Source organism: Lupinus angustifolius, chromosome LG01 (assembly GCF_001865875.1).
Source record: "Lupinus angustifolius cultivar Tanjil chromosome LG01, LupAngTanjil_v1.0, whole genome shotgun sequence".
Taxonomy (NCBI): domain Eukaryota; kingdom Viridiplantae; phylum Streptophyta; class Magnoliopsida; order Fabales; family Fabaceae; genus Lupinus; species Lupinus angustifolius.
Genome location: NC_032009.1, coordinates 20,515,077 through 20,530,243, shown reverse-complemented (window position 1 = coordinate 20,530,243; position 15,167 = coordinate 20,515,077). Strand labels below are relative to the sequence as shown.

The following is a 15,167-nucleotide window of genomic DNA, read 5'->3' as shown; positions in this document are numbered from 1 at the left end:
ATAAAAAATTATAGTTGGACATATGCCGGAAACGAGCCGAACTGAGTCGAACCAGAGTCCAGCTCGGTTCAGTTCAATAAGGATTGGTTGGCTCGAAACTCGACTCGAGTTCGATACGAATTATTATTAAGTTCACGAACTGTTCGGTTCAGTTCAAATGGTTCATTTGAACAACTCAAATAATTAATTAAATTTTGACACAATACTTCAAAAAAGATATATATATATATATATATAATAACAATAAATGAGCTAAATAACGAGTCAATTTTTAAACGAATACCGAGTTGATTCGATTCATTGTCAGCCAACACAACATAATGGGCAAAGGTTTGTGAGGTGTATTTTAGTCGGCACACAAAATGAAAAGAAAAGTAAATATGGGATCCTAATAATCATAGGAGGACGTTTACTGATTCTGATTGATGCAGATCATAATGCATGTGACGCTGCCTGTAACCAAAGATAAGAATAGCATTCCCCTTCTGAAAGGGAAGCAAATGAAAGCGATCATTGTAAAGCCAGTTTCAGTTGATATAGACTCGTTAGAAAAAAACCATAATAAATTTGTTAACAATCACAACTGAAGTTAATTAATTGAGTCACTTCTGCACATGGAGTTTATATTATGGGCATATCATCCCAACTATTAAATAAATACAGTAGTAACTTATATATTTATCAACATAAAGATTTATACACAATCAGTTTATTATTTATCTTATTTTTCTAAGGAATCAATAATGATTAAATCTAAATGATAGATAATACTAACATAGATATTAAACTCTTCAAAAAAAAACTACAACTTGCAAAACCATTCATGATTTTTTTGTTTGATGTTACCTAATTGTGCTATTTCCGTCTAAACAAAAACAAAAACATATTTTTTCACTTATTTTTAATGGTAAAAGTGTAATTTCATTATAATCAAAAGAATATATGTGTAATTTGAAATTTCATTTTTTATTACTTTTTGAAGCACTTTGGATCCTAACTCGATTTTGAGTACTTTCAAGTTTTAAGAAACAAAGAAACAAGGAGCACTAAACTGATGCCACTCTCCTTCTCTCTGAAGCCACATATCCAAAAGGAGTAACATTTTTTCGTTCACATTCTCCACTACCCTTCTCGTCCAAATTTCATAAACAAACTTTAACAAAAATTTAAATTCAAAATCCAACATCCATAATTTTATGGTTCACATTTTATTATCTTCCAAAACAACCAAACAAAACAAAACTAGTATTTAAACTTCACAGAAAACTATGACGTATGCTACAATTTCCTCTTTCATTTTCAAGTCACCACCGACTAAATTAATTAACAGTAATTGACAAAAATAATAACAATAGCATGTACCTAAAATAAAATTATTACAACACAAATGACAAAGGACCTAATCGCAATTCTCTCAGTGGATCACAAATTGGTTCTCTCATACCAATTCAGAATTCTTTTGCAAACTAATTCTCTTTAGAGAACGAATCAGATTTTCACATACAGTTTAAATAAACATAAAAAAAGAATAATTGATAATATTAACTTCAAAAAATAAGAAAGTTTTTTGTCTTTGATAATTCTGTTATGGTGAAAAAAATGTTGATTCAAAACCACAAAAAACAATACTAGAAAGGACTATACAGAGAGCTATAGAATGCCTAGTGAAGTTACATACCCATACTCGTACAAAAGAGAACCACGTATCAGGTGACTATACAAATACAAATACAAACGATAACATTACTTTATTTAACTCTAATTCTCTATATCTACCTATACATATATATATATATAATAATAATAATAATTTTCATGAATTTCAAAAATATAGGATGAAAGTAAAAGAAATTCAGCCCCTACATCGGGTGATGGCACTGCATCCGCGGCGGTAAGGGTTGGCCTGAGCGCCAGGCCGGCAATTGTAATAGGAAGCGCCACGTCGGGGGCAAGGCACGGTGTTCCTCCTCAGCGCACCATAGCTTATGTACCGAGTCCCTGCTAAAACGCGCCGGTTGTTTTCCGAGTCCATTAGAAACTCAGTATCATCATCATCTTCTCCGGTAAGAAGGCTGCATTCAGCGATGGTTCCGCGGCAGCCGGAGTTGACGTCAGGGAGGAAGAAGGCACTGAGATGGTGGTTCAGGTTGGCGGTGAAATCGACGGAGGAGGATGAGGAGAGAGACACGTGGAGGGCGAGGATCGCACAGAATAGAGAGAAAGCATAGAAGGTGTTTGAAATTGTTGTTGATGATGAAGTGGCCATCTTTGGTTTGGTTCAGTGAAGAAGCATCACTTTCGTTTTAACAACGGTTTCTACCCAAATGCCATCAGATTTTGGGTTTATTTACGTGTGCTACCACCTCACTTTAACGTGACTTTGGTAGTGCTAATTTGGTTGGTAGTGCTAAGTTAATCATGTCTAAGTCGAAAATATGACATTTTTTATCAACAAGATTTGAACTTAAAACTTTAGAAGAATTATACACATGTCACTTGAACGAGCACATGTTGGTGTTGCTACTTGCTTCAAGCACACACGTTATTCATCTTTTCATATTATATATTTTTGCAATATTTTTTACTCCATTCCATTATTTTTCTAATCTATGTACTAACGAGTCAGTGTATAATGATAAATAAGTAACATTATTTTAAATTTTGAGAATGACAAAAACGGGCAATTTTATTTGATTGGAAACTGTGTAGTGATTTTCATCTAATGAATATTATAATAAACTAAAAAAGTACTTACCGAAATGGAAGTAATTATTTACTCACAATTGAAATATTTGTGTTGAATAGCTCTTAAAGGTGTCAGCATCCTAATTCACATAAAAAGGATTGAATTCCAGGTGTATTTGGTGTGCCTCTTTTTGTCATTTTGATGAGAATGTTGAACAGTCATCCTCCTACTGAATGAGTGGTAATGATGAATTTGGCACCTTTGTTGTTGATTTCGGCTACCGTTTCACGTCTTTGTGTTATTTTATGTGTCAGAATATATAATTGACCAAAAAATATTTAATAATTTCAATTTTAATTTAAATAATTCTTTTCAACTAAACAGAGGTGATAATACATGGAGAAATACAAAAAGTGAGATACGATTTGTACTCCCTTTATCCTTGGGCTTATAACGTGGTCCATGGAAATCTGCACGGAAGGGTACAGCTTTATAACTTAGCACCCAATGCCATTATCTAATTATTATCAAATTGCATCTTTCACAAATAAGGACCACATAAATCATAACCCATAATAGTACATATGCAATAATTACTTGGTCAAAACCATGATACCAACCAATTACAAATTAATTTAACATCACCAAAAAAGAGACAACAATGAAATGAGTAAATTAACACCCTAAGTTTTAGTGAAATTATATAAACTTAAAATAATGTTACTTATTTAAAATAAGTAACAAAACATAATAAATATACATTGATTTGTTAAATTAATTTGTAATTGGTTGGAATCATGGTTTTGACCAAGTAATTATTGCATCTATACTATTATGGGTTATGTGGTCCTTATTTGTGGAAACAATCCCAAATAATATATGAATCAATATGATATATTTTGTAACAAAAAATAATAAAGATATATTGATTTGTATATTTTTTAGACTTTTTACAAAATATATCATGTTTTATTTAACTTAATTGCATTTATCACATTTTTTGTTTAAAAAATTACACTTATTTCTTATGCAAGGTGGTCAGTGTAATGATAGTATAAAAATCAGGGGAGGTTTGTGTAAGCGTAGAAAAGTGAGGGGTGGTTTGTGTAATTTCACTAAAACTCAGAGTGTGTCAATATAATTTACTCTAATGAAATTGGAATGCTGTGCAAAATATTTGGGCTTTTCATTCCCTCCAAATACACAAAGATTAGGATTTTTTTTTACGTTCAGTAGAAATGTAGAACTAATCTAGATTTTCAAAGAAGATTTGGTTAAAGCTATAGGTTAAGGCATTTGGAAAGTTTGTTTCTAAACTGAACAAGTAATGATTTTTTCACCCTTGATTTTCTCACATATCACTACATAATGTAATAATAAACACAACTTAAAATGAAATACACTTCAATATATAATAAGAGGAAGAATTCACTTATTTAAAGAGTAAGTTTTTTGAACTTACTCCACTTCCACTATTGTTGATTATTTTTCTCTTTACTCATGCTGGTGTGTGTTTCTGTTCTGCTCTTTGAAGAAGAGAATTCAGGATCTTAATCAATGAAAAAACTCTAGGATACAGACCAGAAAAATAACATGAAATAGACCAAAAAATGTCTCAGCTGAGATTTATGCAATGTTAAGAAAGAAAAGTGTCCCTAGAGTTTTTGATCAAATAGTTAGAGACTTGGATTTAAACAGAGGAAAGAAAGAAAATCATATATCAGCACTTAAGAACACTGAAAGTATGTATTATTGCCAAAGAAACAATGAAAATGTCAATAGAACAGACCAGATGACTAGAGCAAATTTTTGAGTTGAACAAATTCTACTAGTAAAGGGAAAACAACACAACTACTTGGTAAACAAGCTTTTGCTTTTAATATATGCCCCCATCACAAATTAAGCTTTCACTAATTCCCAAGCCTAATGTTCAACTTCTAAAACACGAGAAATCGATATAGATTAACATGTAATGGAACACCAATAATCAGAAAAAACAGGATTTAATAAATCAATTTCTAAGAAGCATTACACAAGATTATCATGTAGACATATATAGAATCAGAATGAAGGTTTGAACATCTCATTGGTTCAAGTTCTCATTAACATAAGCCTACTTGGCAAGAATGCAGAAACAACTAACCTATGCAACCTCACATTCACAGCCCTTGTTCTAAACTAGGTAGACAGAAAATTTCAAAGACAAACAAATGCTGGTGACAGGACATAAAATATCTTATGCATTGTATATAGTACTCACAATTTGATGTTTGAGTGCAATAAGACAAACAGAGGCTGAAGATTGAAAAGAAATTCAAGATAATAATTTACAATAACAACCTGTGAGGAACACAGATCTACATAGGTTCTCTACCTACTCTTTTTTTGTTACCAAGACAGCATGTTCAAAAACCTCATGCCATGTTCTATTGATTATTGGCAAAAACATGGCGAGAAAATAAATTACAAATCATGTAGCTTAATCCTGAAACTACAGTGAACGAACAAGTTCATAGAGGCGAAACAAGTTCCTTCAATCTCGATTGAATCTTATCCAATGTGCCGTCAACAGCTATATCGAATGCATCCTTCTTTGCTCTTAAACCAGGAGAACTATTATGCTTCCTGTATACCACTCTAGGTATCAGCTCCATAACCTTCTCCCTCATTCTCCTAACTCTAGATCTAGGTATTCTTCTCAACACATCCAAAATCCTCAACCCTTTAAACACAACATCCTCTTTCGCGATAAACACGGAAAAACCATCAAACTCGTTATCCGGTAAATGCCACCCATATTGTGATCTTGCAGAGAGGTCCTCAAAGAAAACAGGAATACAACCTGCAATTATGCTATCAAAAGTCGATCTCCGAGTTGGAGTATCCCCTGGTGGTTGCAAACAGAAACTAGCCTGCAACATTGGCCTCATGAACCTTAATGGATCATGCTCACAAACACCATTAGAACAATCAACAACCTCACATAACTTCTCATAACCGCCACCAACATCAGTCGAATTCGAAGTGCTATTATCACACTCACTCCTAATACTCCTCCTGATATTCGGCGTAGCCGAAACACCTCCTCCTCCCACAAACAACGCCAACGCAGAGCGCTTAGAGCGCCGCACGCGCTGAACCCACGATTCAAGTAAACCTAAATTAGGCGGATGAAACGACGTCGGATAAGGAACAGCATGTTCCTGCCACGGCCACGCGCGTGATTCTAAAGTTAAAGCAGTTAAATTAAACAACTCAGGTAGTTCCAAAAACGAAGTACCCCATAAGGGAGGATCGTTATCTAACGGCTGAGAAAAATCCCAAGCGGGTCTAGCCATAACTAAAAAATGATCGTGACCGTTACGGCGGTTCCAAATAGAAGGTTCATCATCTTGAAGAAAATCGAAAAGTTCAAGCCCATGGTCAGCGCTTGAATTAACTTCAGGACCGTAAAGATAACGGAGAGCGTCAAGGGTTGCATAATAAGGAAGGTAAACGGCGTCAGCAGAAAACGGATCTTGGGTTAAGCATGGGTATTCTAACATCCGACGGTGGAAAATGAGTTCAAGCATTAACGGGTCGGTTCGGTACCAACTATGAGAACGGTTATGGGTTTTTTGACCTAAACCATGGTTCGCTAGGTAAGGACAAAAATCTTCTAACAAAGGGTATTCTGAACATTTTCCTAATAGATCTAGGTTGAATCTTGGAGGAAGTTTTCTTATGTAGATCCATCGTTTTTTGCATTCGTTTTCTCTTCCTTCAATTTCTGTTTCACATGCAACCAAGTTTAACAGCAATAGAATGATGGAGATGTATGATGCAAAGGTTGTGATTGAAGATTTCATGGGTACCATTTTTTTTTTATGGAGAAGATAAGGAGTGGGTGTTGTTTAAGGAAGACATGGGTGTTGAAACAAAATTGTAACTTTTTTGTGGTTTTGGAAATTGAGTTTGTTTATTTCTTACCATGTAAAAATGGTTGTTTTGATGGTGAAATATGGAATGGGAATTAATATGGAATTGTCGGTGGAGGCAATGAACAATGGTTTTAGTTAAGTACTATATACTCGTAATACGACCCCGTTTTTAGGATGTGAAATCCCAAGAGGATATTCTGAGAGGTAAATACTTTATTTTACATGTGTTTTTTAATGACAAAAATGTTATTTCAATGTAGAGGAGAGATTCATTTATTCTCCATCTTAGCCATTAATTCTCTACGAAAATCTAATAATTTCAATTGGTGAGTAGAACTAAATCATTAGATGTTTCATAGAATTGATGACTAGGATAATAAGTAAGTTTAAAAAACTTAATCTTATATGTTGGAGTAAGGGAATGTCACTGTTTATTATATATTAAAGGATAAACATGTTATTGTTTTCTTTATTGTTTTGTAATATTTATCTCTCGATTAATAGAGAAGATGTTTACTCGTAAATTCCTACCATCGGCATTGTTTCGTGTTGGGATTTGATTGGCTTACGAAAAAGAATCTTTTGAGTAAGTAGGGCTCATGTGTAGATGAGTGGCATGAGATCATGAACTCTCGCAAGTTGTCACGATTCACGATCACGAGCATTGTAGTCAACGAAGAGAACAAGTAAACGTAATCGATTCGATTGAACAATAACGGCATTGAAAAGAAAGGATATAGTGAAAAATAAAATTATAGCCCAAAGGCAAAATTTGTGACACGACACTATCACAATTCTAACTATAATTAGACAAAGTCCTAGATAGCCAATTCATTCATACTCACGTCACATAAATATTGGAGTATTCGGAAAAAGAGTAGGGATCCATACTACGTTTTTTAAATTTATTTTTCGTTTTAACCATAATTTTAGAGATATCTAATGGTTTAGATATACTCACTAATTAAAATCATTAGATTTCCATATAACTAATAGCTAGAATATAAAGTATATTTAAAAAACTTACTGTTGGAATAAGTAGATTCATCTTCATTTAAAAATAATGAATGCTTAAACTATTTGTGAACGAATTCAACTTCGAAATTTTGCATTAAAAAATGAATTTAAATGTATTGAGAGTTTGATAGCTGTATTCACGATGGTTGAACTATAGTGTTACTTTATAAACTTGGGAGTTTGTGAGTTTAGGTGGCAGAATAGATCTAATTTGTATGAAAACTATGACATTGATGAACTTGAATAAAATTGGGAACATCCATGAGTTCATACACCTATTTACAAATTATATTTCTTTGAACATCAACATGATGTTAATCTAGTAGTAAAAGACTTCGTACGATTTCTAAAATAATCAAAATGTCAATCATTTAATTCCTATATTGATACCACTTTATATAAGGGGTGGGGTAATTACGCATGCCAAAAGAGTTTATAATTTTTGACCCAAAACATCATTGTTTTATCATCAAATCACCTAAGATGATGATGTTTCATCATACATCATAAAAAAATCCATTTTTACTATATATATATATATATTACGATAATATATAAGTGTAAGAGTTTAAAATCTACGTGTTATTAGTGTAAAGTTTTTTATAATATTAGCACATTATTCAACATTGATTTATATTACTTTTGTTTGAGAGTCAATATTAATTAATATATGAATAACGAATCATTTACTAACAATATAAAAACATTTACACTATCGATATATATATTAAATGTTAACCGTATCCCATAAGATATATTAATGCACTATTGACTGATTCTTAGCTATATATTTATCCTAATGAATATCTTTTAAATAAATAATCTTGGATGAGTTAACTAGTCAAATCTACTTAACTTCCACAAGTTTAAGTAAACTCATGGGTTCAAGAATTGTAGATGTGATATCCATCACATTATTTTTATGTTTGATTCTTTAATGAACGCCATTAGCAAACTTTTCCACAGAACACATGATTTTGTTAATTATTTCCCTGAGGATAACATATAAGAAATTAAAAATATAAAATTAATATTAGAAAACCTAATATATTAACTCTTAAGAATACACAACTTCAATATTAATTTTATAGTTTTTGATGAATTAAAAACACGTTATATGACCTTATTTATAATGTTACGATTCAAATGATTCTCAAGTATCGTTTACCTGGACCTCCTCAAATACCTAAAAGTGGATTTCAATATTCAAGTTGTATTTATAGGTATATGTTAGAGAGAAAGTGGAGTGAGAATACATGTTATCTATTTGTGGGTGACTTCATCTATTTACACTTGGAATGAAGTAATTTATATTTTAGGGGCTGGGGTCTATAATCATTATGGATGACACAACCTTATCTTTTCCATCTATCAATCTAAGTTCTATGGAATTAGATTACCTTTGATGCGTCAACAACATTACAGCCTTAACATCTGGTCGGCGGTATGAGATTGCCTTTGGTGTGAATGAAAGTTTTATAATGTAAAACAAATGGTTAATTGGATCTATTCTAACATGTCATCCTTACCTATAGTTGAGTCAGGGTTCCAAATAATTGACAATCTTATGTGATCGTATCTTATTCGACTAATTATTTGCTACATTCCTAGTGACTAACCGATATTGATTGGTATAAGTAGCAAACCAATGTTAAAAAACTTGGATATGGGTGGATGAAAATAGAGAGGTAAAAAAGACTTTTACACATTGCATTGATTAATTTTAAAGTGTAATATTTATACATTATCAGTATAAATATTTATACAATATTGTATCGTTTTCCATTCATATGTATTAAAAATTAATAATAATTAAATACGAATAATAGATAATGTTGTAACATTGCATAAATTTTTCTCTCATACAATCATATAGTAATACTTTAAGTTCTCGTGCTTAAGAATGGAATAAAACCAATCAATGGAAGTTGGGAAAAGGTAAAAGTAGACACCAAATCTTCCCCACAGCATTAGGCTGCTTTTACTTTAATCAATAATCATATATTTTCTATTATAGTGTAATGATGCATTGACAGTGTAAAAAATTATGTACAATCAGTGCATCATCCACCTTTATTTGGGTTGCTTTTTGTGAAAAGTCAAATATAATTGAAAATTAATGGTAAATAATGAAGTGACAATATAAAAACTCTTACACTATTAGTGTATACATATTTTACTCTTTCTATTAACTCTTTATAAACACAAATAGCTGCTATTTGGTATATTGCTGCTAGAAAAGATAAAAGATCATCATCATGCAATGTAATCAATTATAAATAGAGAAAAAAAAATGTATATATTGAAATTTAAAAATTTTATCTACCATTATCTATTTATTTTTAGTTATTATTGGATTTCCAAAATAAATGATTGATAATGTATTGAGTATATATAAATCTTTCCATCGAAAATCGGTAGATATTACAAACAATGTAATTGATACACCGCGGAAAGAAAAATTAAAATCCGTGTAGCATTATGGATAGATCATAGATCTGTTTTGAAACTGTGTCAAAGCTAGTCAACCATTACAGCTCAAATACACTAAAAAGTAAAATGGACACAACCCTTTATTATTAATAAATATAATCTTGTCATATTAATAAATATAATCTTATTTTATTTCCAAATGAAAAAACGCCGTTGTGTTCTCCAATACAAATAAAGAAAAAATAAAATAAAATACTTTGTTTCTTCTTAACAAAAAAGGAAAAAAGAAAATTAACGTTAGTAGGAGCAGAAGCGTGGTTGAAGAATCAGAGAACAACACTCTTTCTCTACCTCCGAGTTGAGACCGAGTTGAGTTGAGTTGAGACCGAGTTGCATAGAGCAGATGAGTCAAGAATCGTTCATATATAGCTTCGTGGCTCGAGGAACAATGGTGTTAGGTGAATACACCGAGTTCACTGGAAACTTCCCTGCTATTGCAACTCAGTGTCTTCAGAAACTTCCTTCTTCTAACAACAAATTCACCTATAATTGTGACCACCACACTTTCAATTTTATAGTTGAAGATGGTTATGGTAAAGTTTTAATCTTTTCTGCATTCTTATCGTAATTTTATATTTTAAACCTTTCATTTTTACTACAACTAGGTGATGGCACTTTAATTCATAGTTTAACTTCTGGATCTACACTTCAAATGGAGGTGACTTTGATTTGGCGTCAAAGTTTCATTTTTTGGGTTTTATTTCCTATTTCAGATTAGTTTCCATGGTGGGTTTTGTTTATTATTCATGGGTTTTTTTCCAAAACTTCATTAATTCTTCATTTGATTACTGAGAGAAACTGATTTTGTGTTTTTGAGGTTCAAATATTGATGAAAAAGTGTGATCCCTTCATTCTGCTACATGTTTGTAGATTCTGTCCCTTTGGCCAAATTTATGGACACTTCAAAATACTCTTTGTGTCTGTGTATGGCATGAATATGTGTTTTGACACTTAGGGTCACTCTTTATTATACTTTACAACATAGATGGAAATATCATAATCGTTTGAAAAAAATTAGCATTTTGTTATTTTTACAATGACTCTTGTTAATTTTTAAAACAATGTTCATCTCTTTTAGTTGAAGATTTGATATTTTTATGTTACTCTTATATTAATTTTTTATCTATATCATAGCCGTGTTGTGTAATTAGTCGTATCCCAGTTTTTGTGTCGAATCCGTGTCATATAGTTGGTGCTTCCTTTGCTTTTGGTGACAATCATTTTTTTGTTTCATGCTATGCCTCATATCAATCTAAGCCTTTGCAATTAATCAGGGATCTTCCTGAGTCACTCAATTGGTCTGTCTAGAGGATCTTATTCGTGGCTTGTAGTTGTAGGTGGTGAGTACTTCTTGGGTGGGGCTTGGGCTTTCATAGAAACTTTGAAGTGCAGTGCATGGTCAATAGCGTATTTGAAAATTGGAGTAGCTCCTATTGTAACAAAGATGGTAGAATCGTGCCTTAGGTGATTTGAGAATTCTCGGAGGAGACTGTTAAAAACTCCAATAAGGAGAGTAGATCAAATGATGGTTAGTTCAATTTCTAGAGGAAGAGTGAGATCAAGAAAAACAATTGATGAAATGATTAGGAATGATTTAGAGATAAATACTTCATCGATGAAATAATTTATGATAGAATATTATAGTGTCATTGGATCCATCCAGCCGAATCCAACTAGTGTGTGATTAAGGCTTGGTTGTTATTGTATGGTGAATAAGGTCTCTGTGTGACCACAACTACCACTTCCAAATGGCGGCAACTACGTAATTGTTAATTTAGCCAACAAAGCGACCTCTATATATAAGTTTGACTTGCATTGGTTTTTGACCGAACTATCTAATTGCAAGATTTACTAAAACATTGAGTTGCAGTCTGATGAGGATTTTAATCCGTTTTGTAAATTGCAGCTTACTGTGTGGTTGCCAAGGAATCTGTTAGCAAGCAAATCTCCATTGCTTTCTTAGAACGTGTCAAAGCAGATTTTAAGAAAAGATATGGTGGTGGAAAAGCAGACACAGCTGCTGCCAAAAGTCTCAATAAGGAGTTCGGGTATACTCTTTTCTTTCCAAGCCGTATTTTATAACTCATTCCTTTGATATCAGAACATGGTTAAGTAAGGTGAATATTTTGAGTGCACATTTGCAGACCGGTTATGAAAGAGCACATGAAGTATATCATTGACCACGCCGAAGAGATTGAAAAGCTAATAAAAGTGAAGGCTCAAGTTTCCGAAGTTAAAAGTTTAATGTTAGAGAACATTGACAAGGTAATCTTGGAGGAAGACATAGATAATTTTTAATTTTGCTTTTCCCGATTTTCAGCCATTTCCTTGTCAAGTTGTGTCTCTATGCATCCTGGAGTACCTCTAATCATTATCAATTATATGCCCATCTCCTTTAGAAGGTTGCTGTTTTAATCATCAGACTGCTTCATTGAAATTTTCTGGACTCGAAAATTTCGAACACAAAGTAATTACACGGACAAGTAATTTGCTTCTACACTTGCTCCTTCCACTCTACTACTATTGTTGGTGGATGACTTGCAATTACAGTTTGACAATACTCTAAATTTAGTGACTAGAATAGATTTAATCTTGTGAAGTTCTTATCACTGTAACATTTTCCCTTGCATTATTATGCTGGGTATGTGTGACTATAACTTTAAGGAATTGCCTTAGCTAGATGCATTGATTGCAATGCTAGACAAGACTGTAATACTTTGCCATCTTTGTTTTCTGCTTTCAGGCTATTGATAGAGGAGAAAATCTAACTGTTCTTGCGGACAAGACAGAGACACTGCACACAGAGGTAAGTTGCGACTAAAGTTCGATAACTATCATTTGGCATCTTACGCTTTCCTAACCCGAAGGATCTCCTAATTTTCAGGCCCAAAATTTCAGAAAGACAGGAACACAAGTCCGTCGGAAGTTGTGGTATCAAAACATGAAAATTAAATTGGTTGTTCTTGGAATTTTGTTGTTTTTGGTCCTGGTTATCTGGCTTTCTATTTGCCATGGATTCAACTGCTCAAAATAGCATTGAATGAAAGGTTACTGAAAGTTTTCAAATTTGTGTTTAAAGAGCAATTTAGCCCTTAGAAAGGGGTGTTTGGCATTTGGAGGAAAAGTTACCTTCCTTAGTTATTGGTTCAGAATGATATGAGGATGTAAGATAGGAGTGTTTGGAACTTGTCAAACAATGATTGTATTTTGCTGCTGCTTTTCTAAAATATAGAAAAAGAGTGTCACTAACTTGGTTTTCTTGTTCCAAACATGTATTACTGACTTCATTTTTATGTTCAACAGGAAATTCTAGAAAATATATGGACCAAGGGAGTGAAAGAATGAAATTCTAGCAAAACCAATATTTGATATTTATTTTCAATATGGTGAAGATGAGTTGATGAAATTAATACACACATGTTATCATATAAAAATATAATTCAACAAATTCATAAATTTAACAAAGTTTTACTTAGGATCTTCTACTTAAGAGATGGAAATTGATGTACTAATTTGCAGGTCAACTTCAGGGAGCACATCTTCTGTCTCATATTTTGTGTCATTGTATGTGCAATGAGTGATGATTTATTGAAAAAATATATTGAAGTTAAAAATTTAATTGTTGAGCATTTTTTTTAACCAATCACATCTCATGACACAGAACAATACTGTGGGATAGACAATCTATTCCTAATCATTAATTAATCAATCTATAACACTTATTAATTAATAATAAAGTCACTGTTCCCTAGTGTAAAATATAATACTATGAAATATTCCAACTGAGCCAATTTTAGGATTATTGTTTGCATTATATATAAAGCAGAACTTGATAAAAAGGAAAAAATGTATGGCAAAATGAGTTATAATATGGAAAATTGAAATGAAAATTAGAAGTGCATGCACAACTATTCTGAATATTTAGCACAACAATATGGAACTCAAATATAGATTGCAGAATGACCCATAAAGATTTATAGTAGCTCACACATAAATTACACCCAATCCTCACCAATCAGACTCTACACTTTACAATATATAGTAAATGAATGAAAACACAAAGTGATCAAAGGATGGGATCAGCTGTCCCCAAGCATGTCTCAAAGTCTATCCCAAACCAATCATAATGAAATAAAAATAGACAAAATCATAAATGTTAATTTTTTTTAACTAATATGACATATTATGATTGGTTTGAGACACACTTTGTCCATGTCACCTACATATTATTACACATGATTATTTCCTGCCACAATTGTATGATGTCCCCAACTCTGTCTCGAACCAATCAAAATAAAGTAAAAATAGAAAAAGTTATGAATATATAATTTTTTAACTGGAGACGTGGTTGAAGATAATAGATTCTTGTCCCATTTTTTGAACACCCATGACGACTAATCTAAAATAAAGCCAACACATGCAAAGAAATTAAGCAGTGTGCAAGAGTACATTAGGATATCGGCGTAGTAAGTAGTCGTTGTTAATTACGCTATTGAATGATTGTTGTTAATTATGATATCTGACGTAGTGAGTGTTTAAGAAAAAGACATTCATATTAGTTTTTTTGTTTTTGTTTTGCTATAGTAAAAGATATATAGATACTATTCTAATCTCTACTTACATATAAGTGCAACATGACCTGATTTAATGCTCTTCATAATCATTGATTAAGTGGCAAAGAAAAATGATGCTTTTATCTCTTATGCTTAAGGAACCGACAGAATATATACCACAAACCTTTTATTCCATGCAATGAATGTAATTATGATTTTGTTGTTAATTATTCTATTTGCTCTTTCTTGTAAATGCCATGATCTTGAAATGAGTTTGAAGTTGTTTCATTTATGGCTATATAAGCTGTGGAGCAAACTGTGCTTCTGCTTTGTAAGATAATGTGTTACATCAGAAATGGAGAATCACGTTCTCTTAACATGCCTAGTTGAAATTAGTATTTGCTGAAAAAGCTAAAAAAATGGAACATCACACTTTCATGGAAATTATTACCTCATAGGAAGGGAATTGAACATTATTCTTGTTATATCTGGTACCCA

General features: G+C 32.2%; 3 protein-coding genes across 4 annotated transcripts; 1 reads left to right on the top strand and 2 right to left on the bottom strand.

The window, feature by feature from the left end:
* LOC109353260 (protein RALF-like 33) lies at nt 1,773-2,299 on the bottom strand. The gene has a single exon (XM_019595465.1). The coding sequence runs from the start codon at nt 2,264-2,266 to the stop codon at nt 1,853-1,855; it is 414 nt and encodes a 137-aa protein (XP_019451010.1). The 5' UTR covers nt 2,267-2,299; the 3' UTR covers nt 1,773-1,852.
* On the top strand, nt 4,769-13,387 carry LOC109353234 (vesicle-associated membrane protein 724). Of its 2 annotated transcripts, XM_019595462.1 has the most exons (6): nt 4,769-4,775; nt 10,431-10,649; nt 12,023-12,164; nt 12,261-12,381; nt 12,860-12,922; nt 13,001-13,387. In XM_019595462.1, the coding sequence occupies exons 2-6, from the start codon at nt 10,460-10,462 to the stop codon at nt 13,148-13,150; spliced, it is 666 nt and encodes a 221-aa protein (XP_019451007.1). In that variant the 5' UTR covers nt 4,769-4,775; nt 10,431-10,459; the 3' UTR covers nt 13,151-13,387. The 2 variants fall into 2 exon arrangements, with proteins under 2 accessions (XP_019451007.1, XP_019451006.1); XM_019595461.1 differs by lacking the exon at nt 4,769-4,775 and having other exon boundaries at nt 10,314-10,649.
* On the bottom strand, nt 4,904-6,624 carry LOC109353224 (probable xyloglucan galactosyltransferase GT19). Its single transcript, XM_019595453.1, has one exon. The coding sequence runs from the start codon at nt 6,541-6,543 to the stop codon at nt 5,197-5,199; it is 1,347 nt and encodes a 448-aa protein (XP_019450998.1). The 5' UTR covers nt 6,544-6,624; the 3' UTR covers nt 4,904-5,196.

Excerpts from the sequence above, each read along its gene's own strand:
- LOC109353234 (XM_019595462.1), top strand. The coding sequence starts at position 10,460 with ATGAGTCAAGAATCGTTCATATATAGCTTCGTGGCTCGAGGAACAATG. Across the intron at positions 10,650-12,022 it reads TATAGTTGAAGATGGTTATG|CTTACTGTGTGGTTGCCAAG; the intron begins GTAAAGTTTTAA and ends TGTAAATTGCAG. Across the intron at positions 12,923-13,000 it reads CAGAGACACTGCACACAGAG|GCCCAAAATTTCAGAAAGAC; the intron begins GTAAGTTGCGAC and ends CCTAATTTTCAG.
- LOC109353260 (XM_019595465.1), bottom strand. The coding sequence starts at position 2,266 with ATGGCCACTTCATCATCAACAACAATTTCAAACACCTTCTATGCTTTC.
- LOC109353224 (XM_019595453.1), bottom strand. The coding sequence starts at position 6,543 with ATGGTACCCATGAAATCTTCAATCACAACCTTTGCATCATACATCTCC.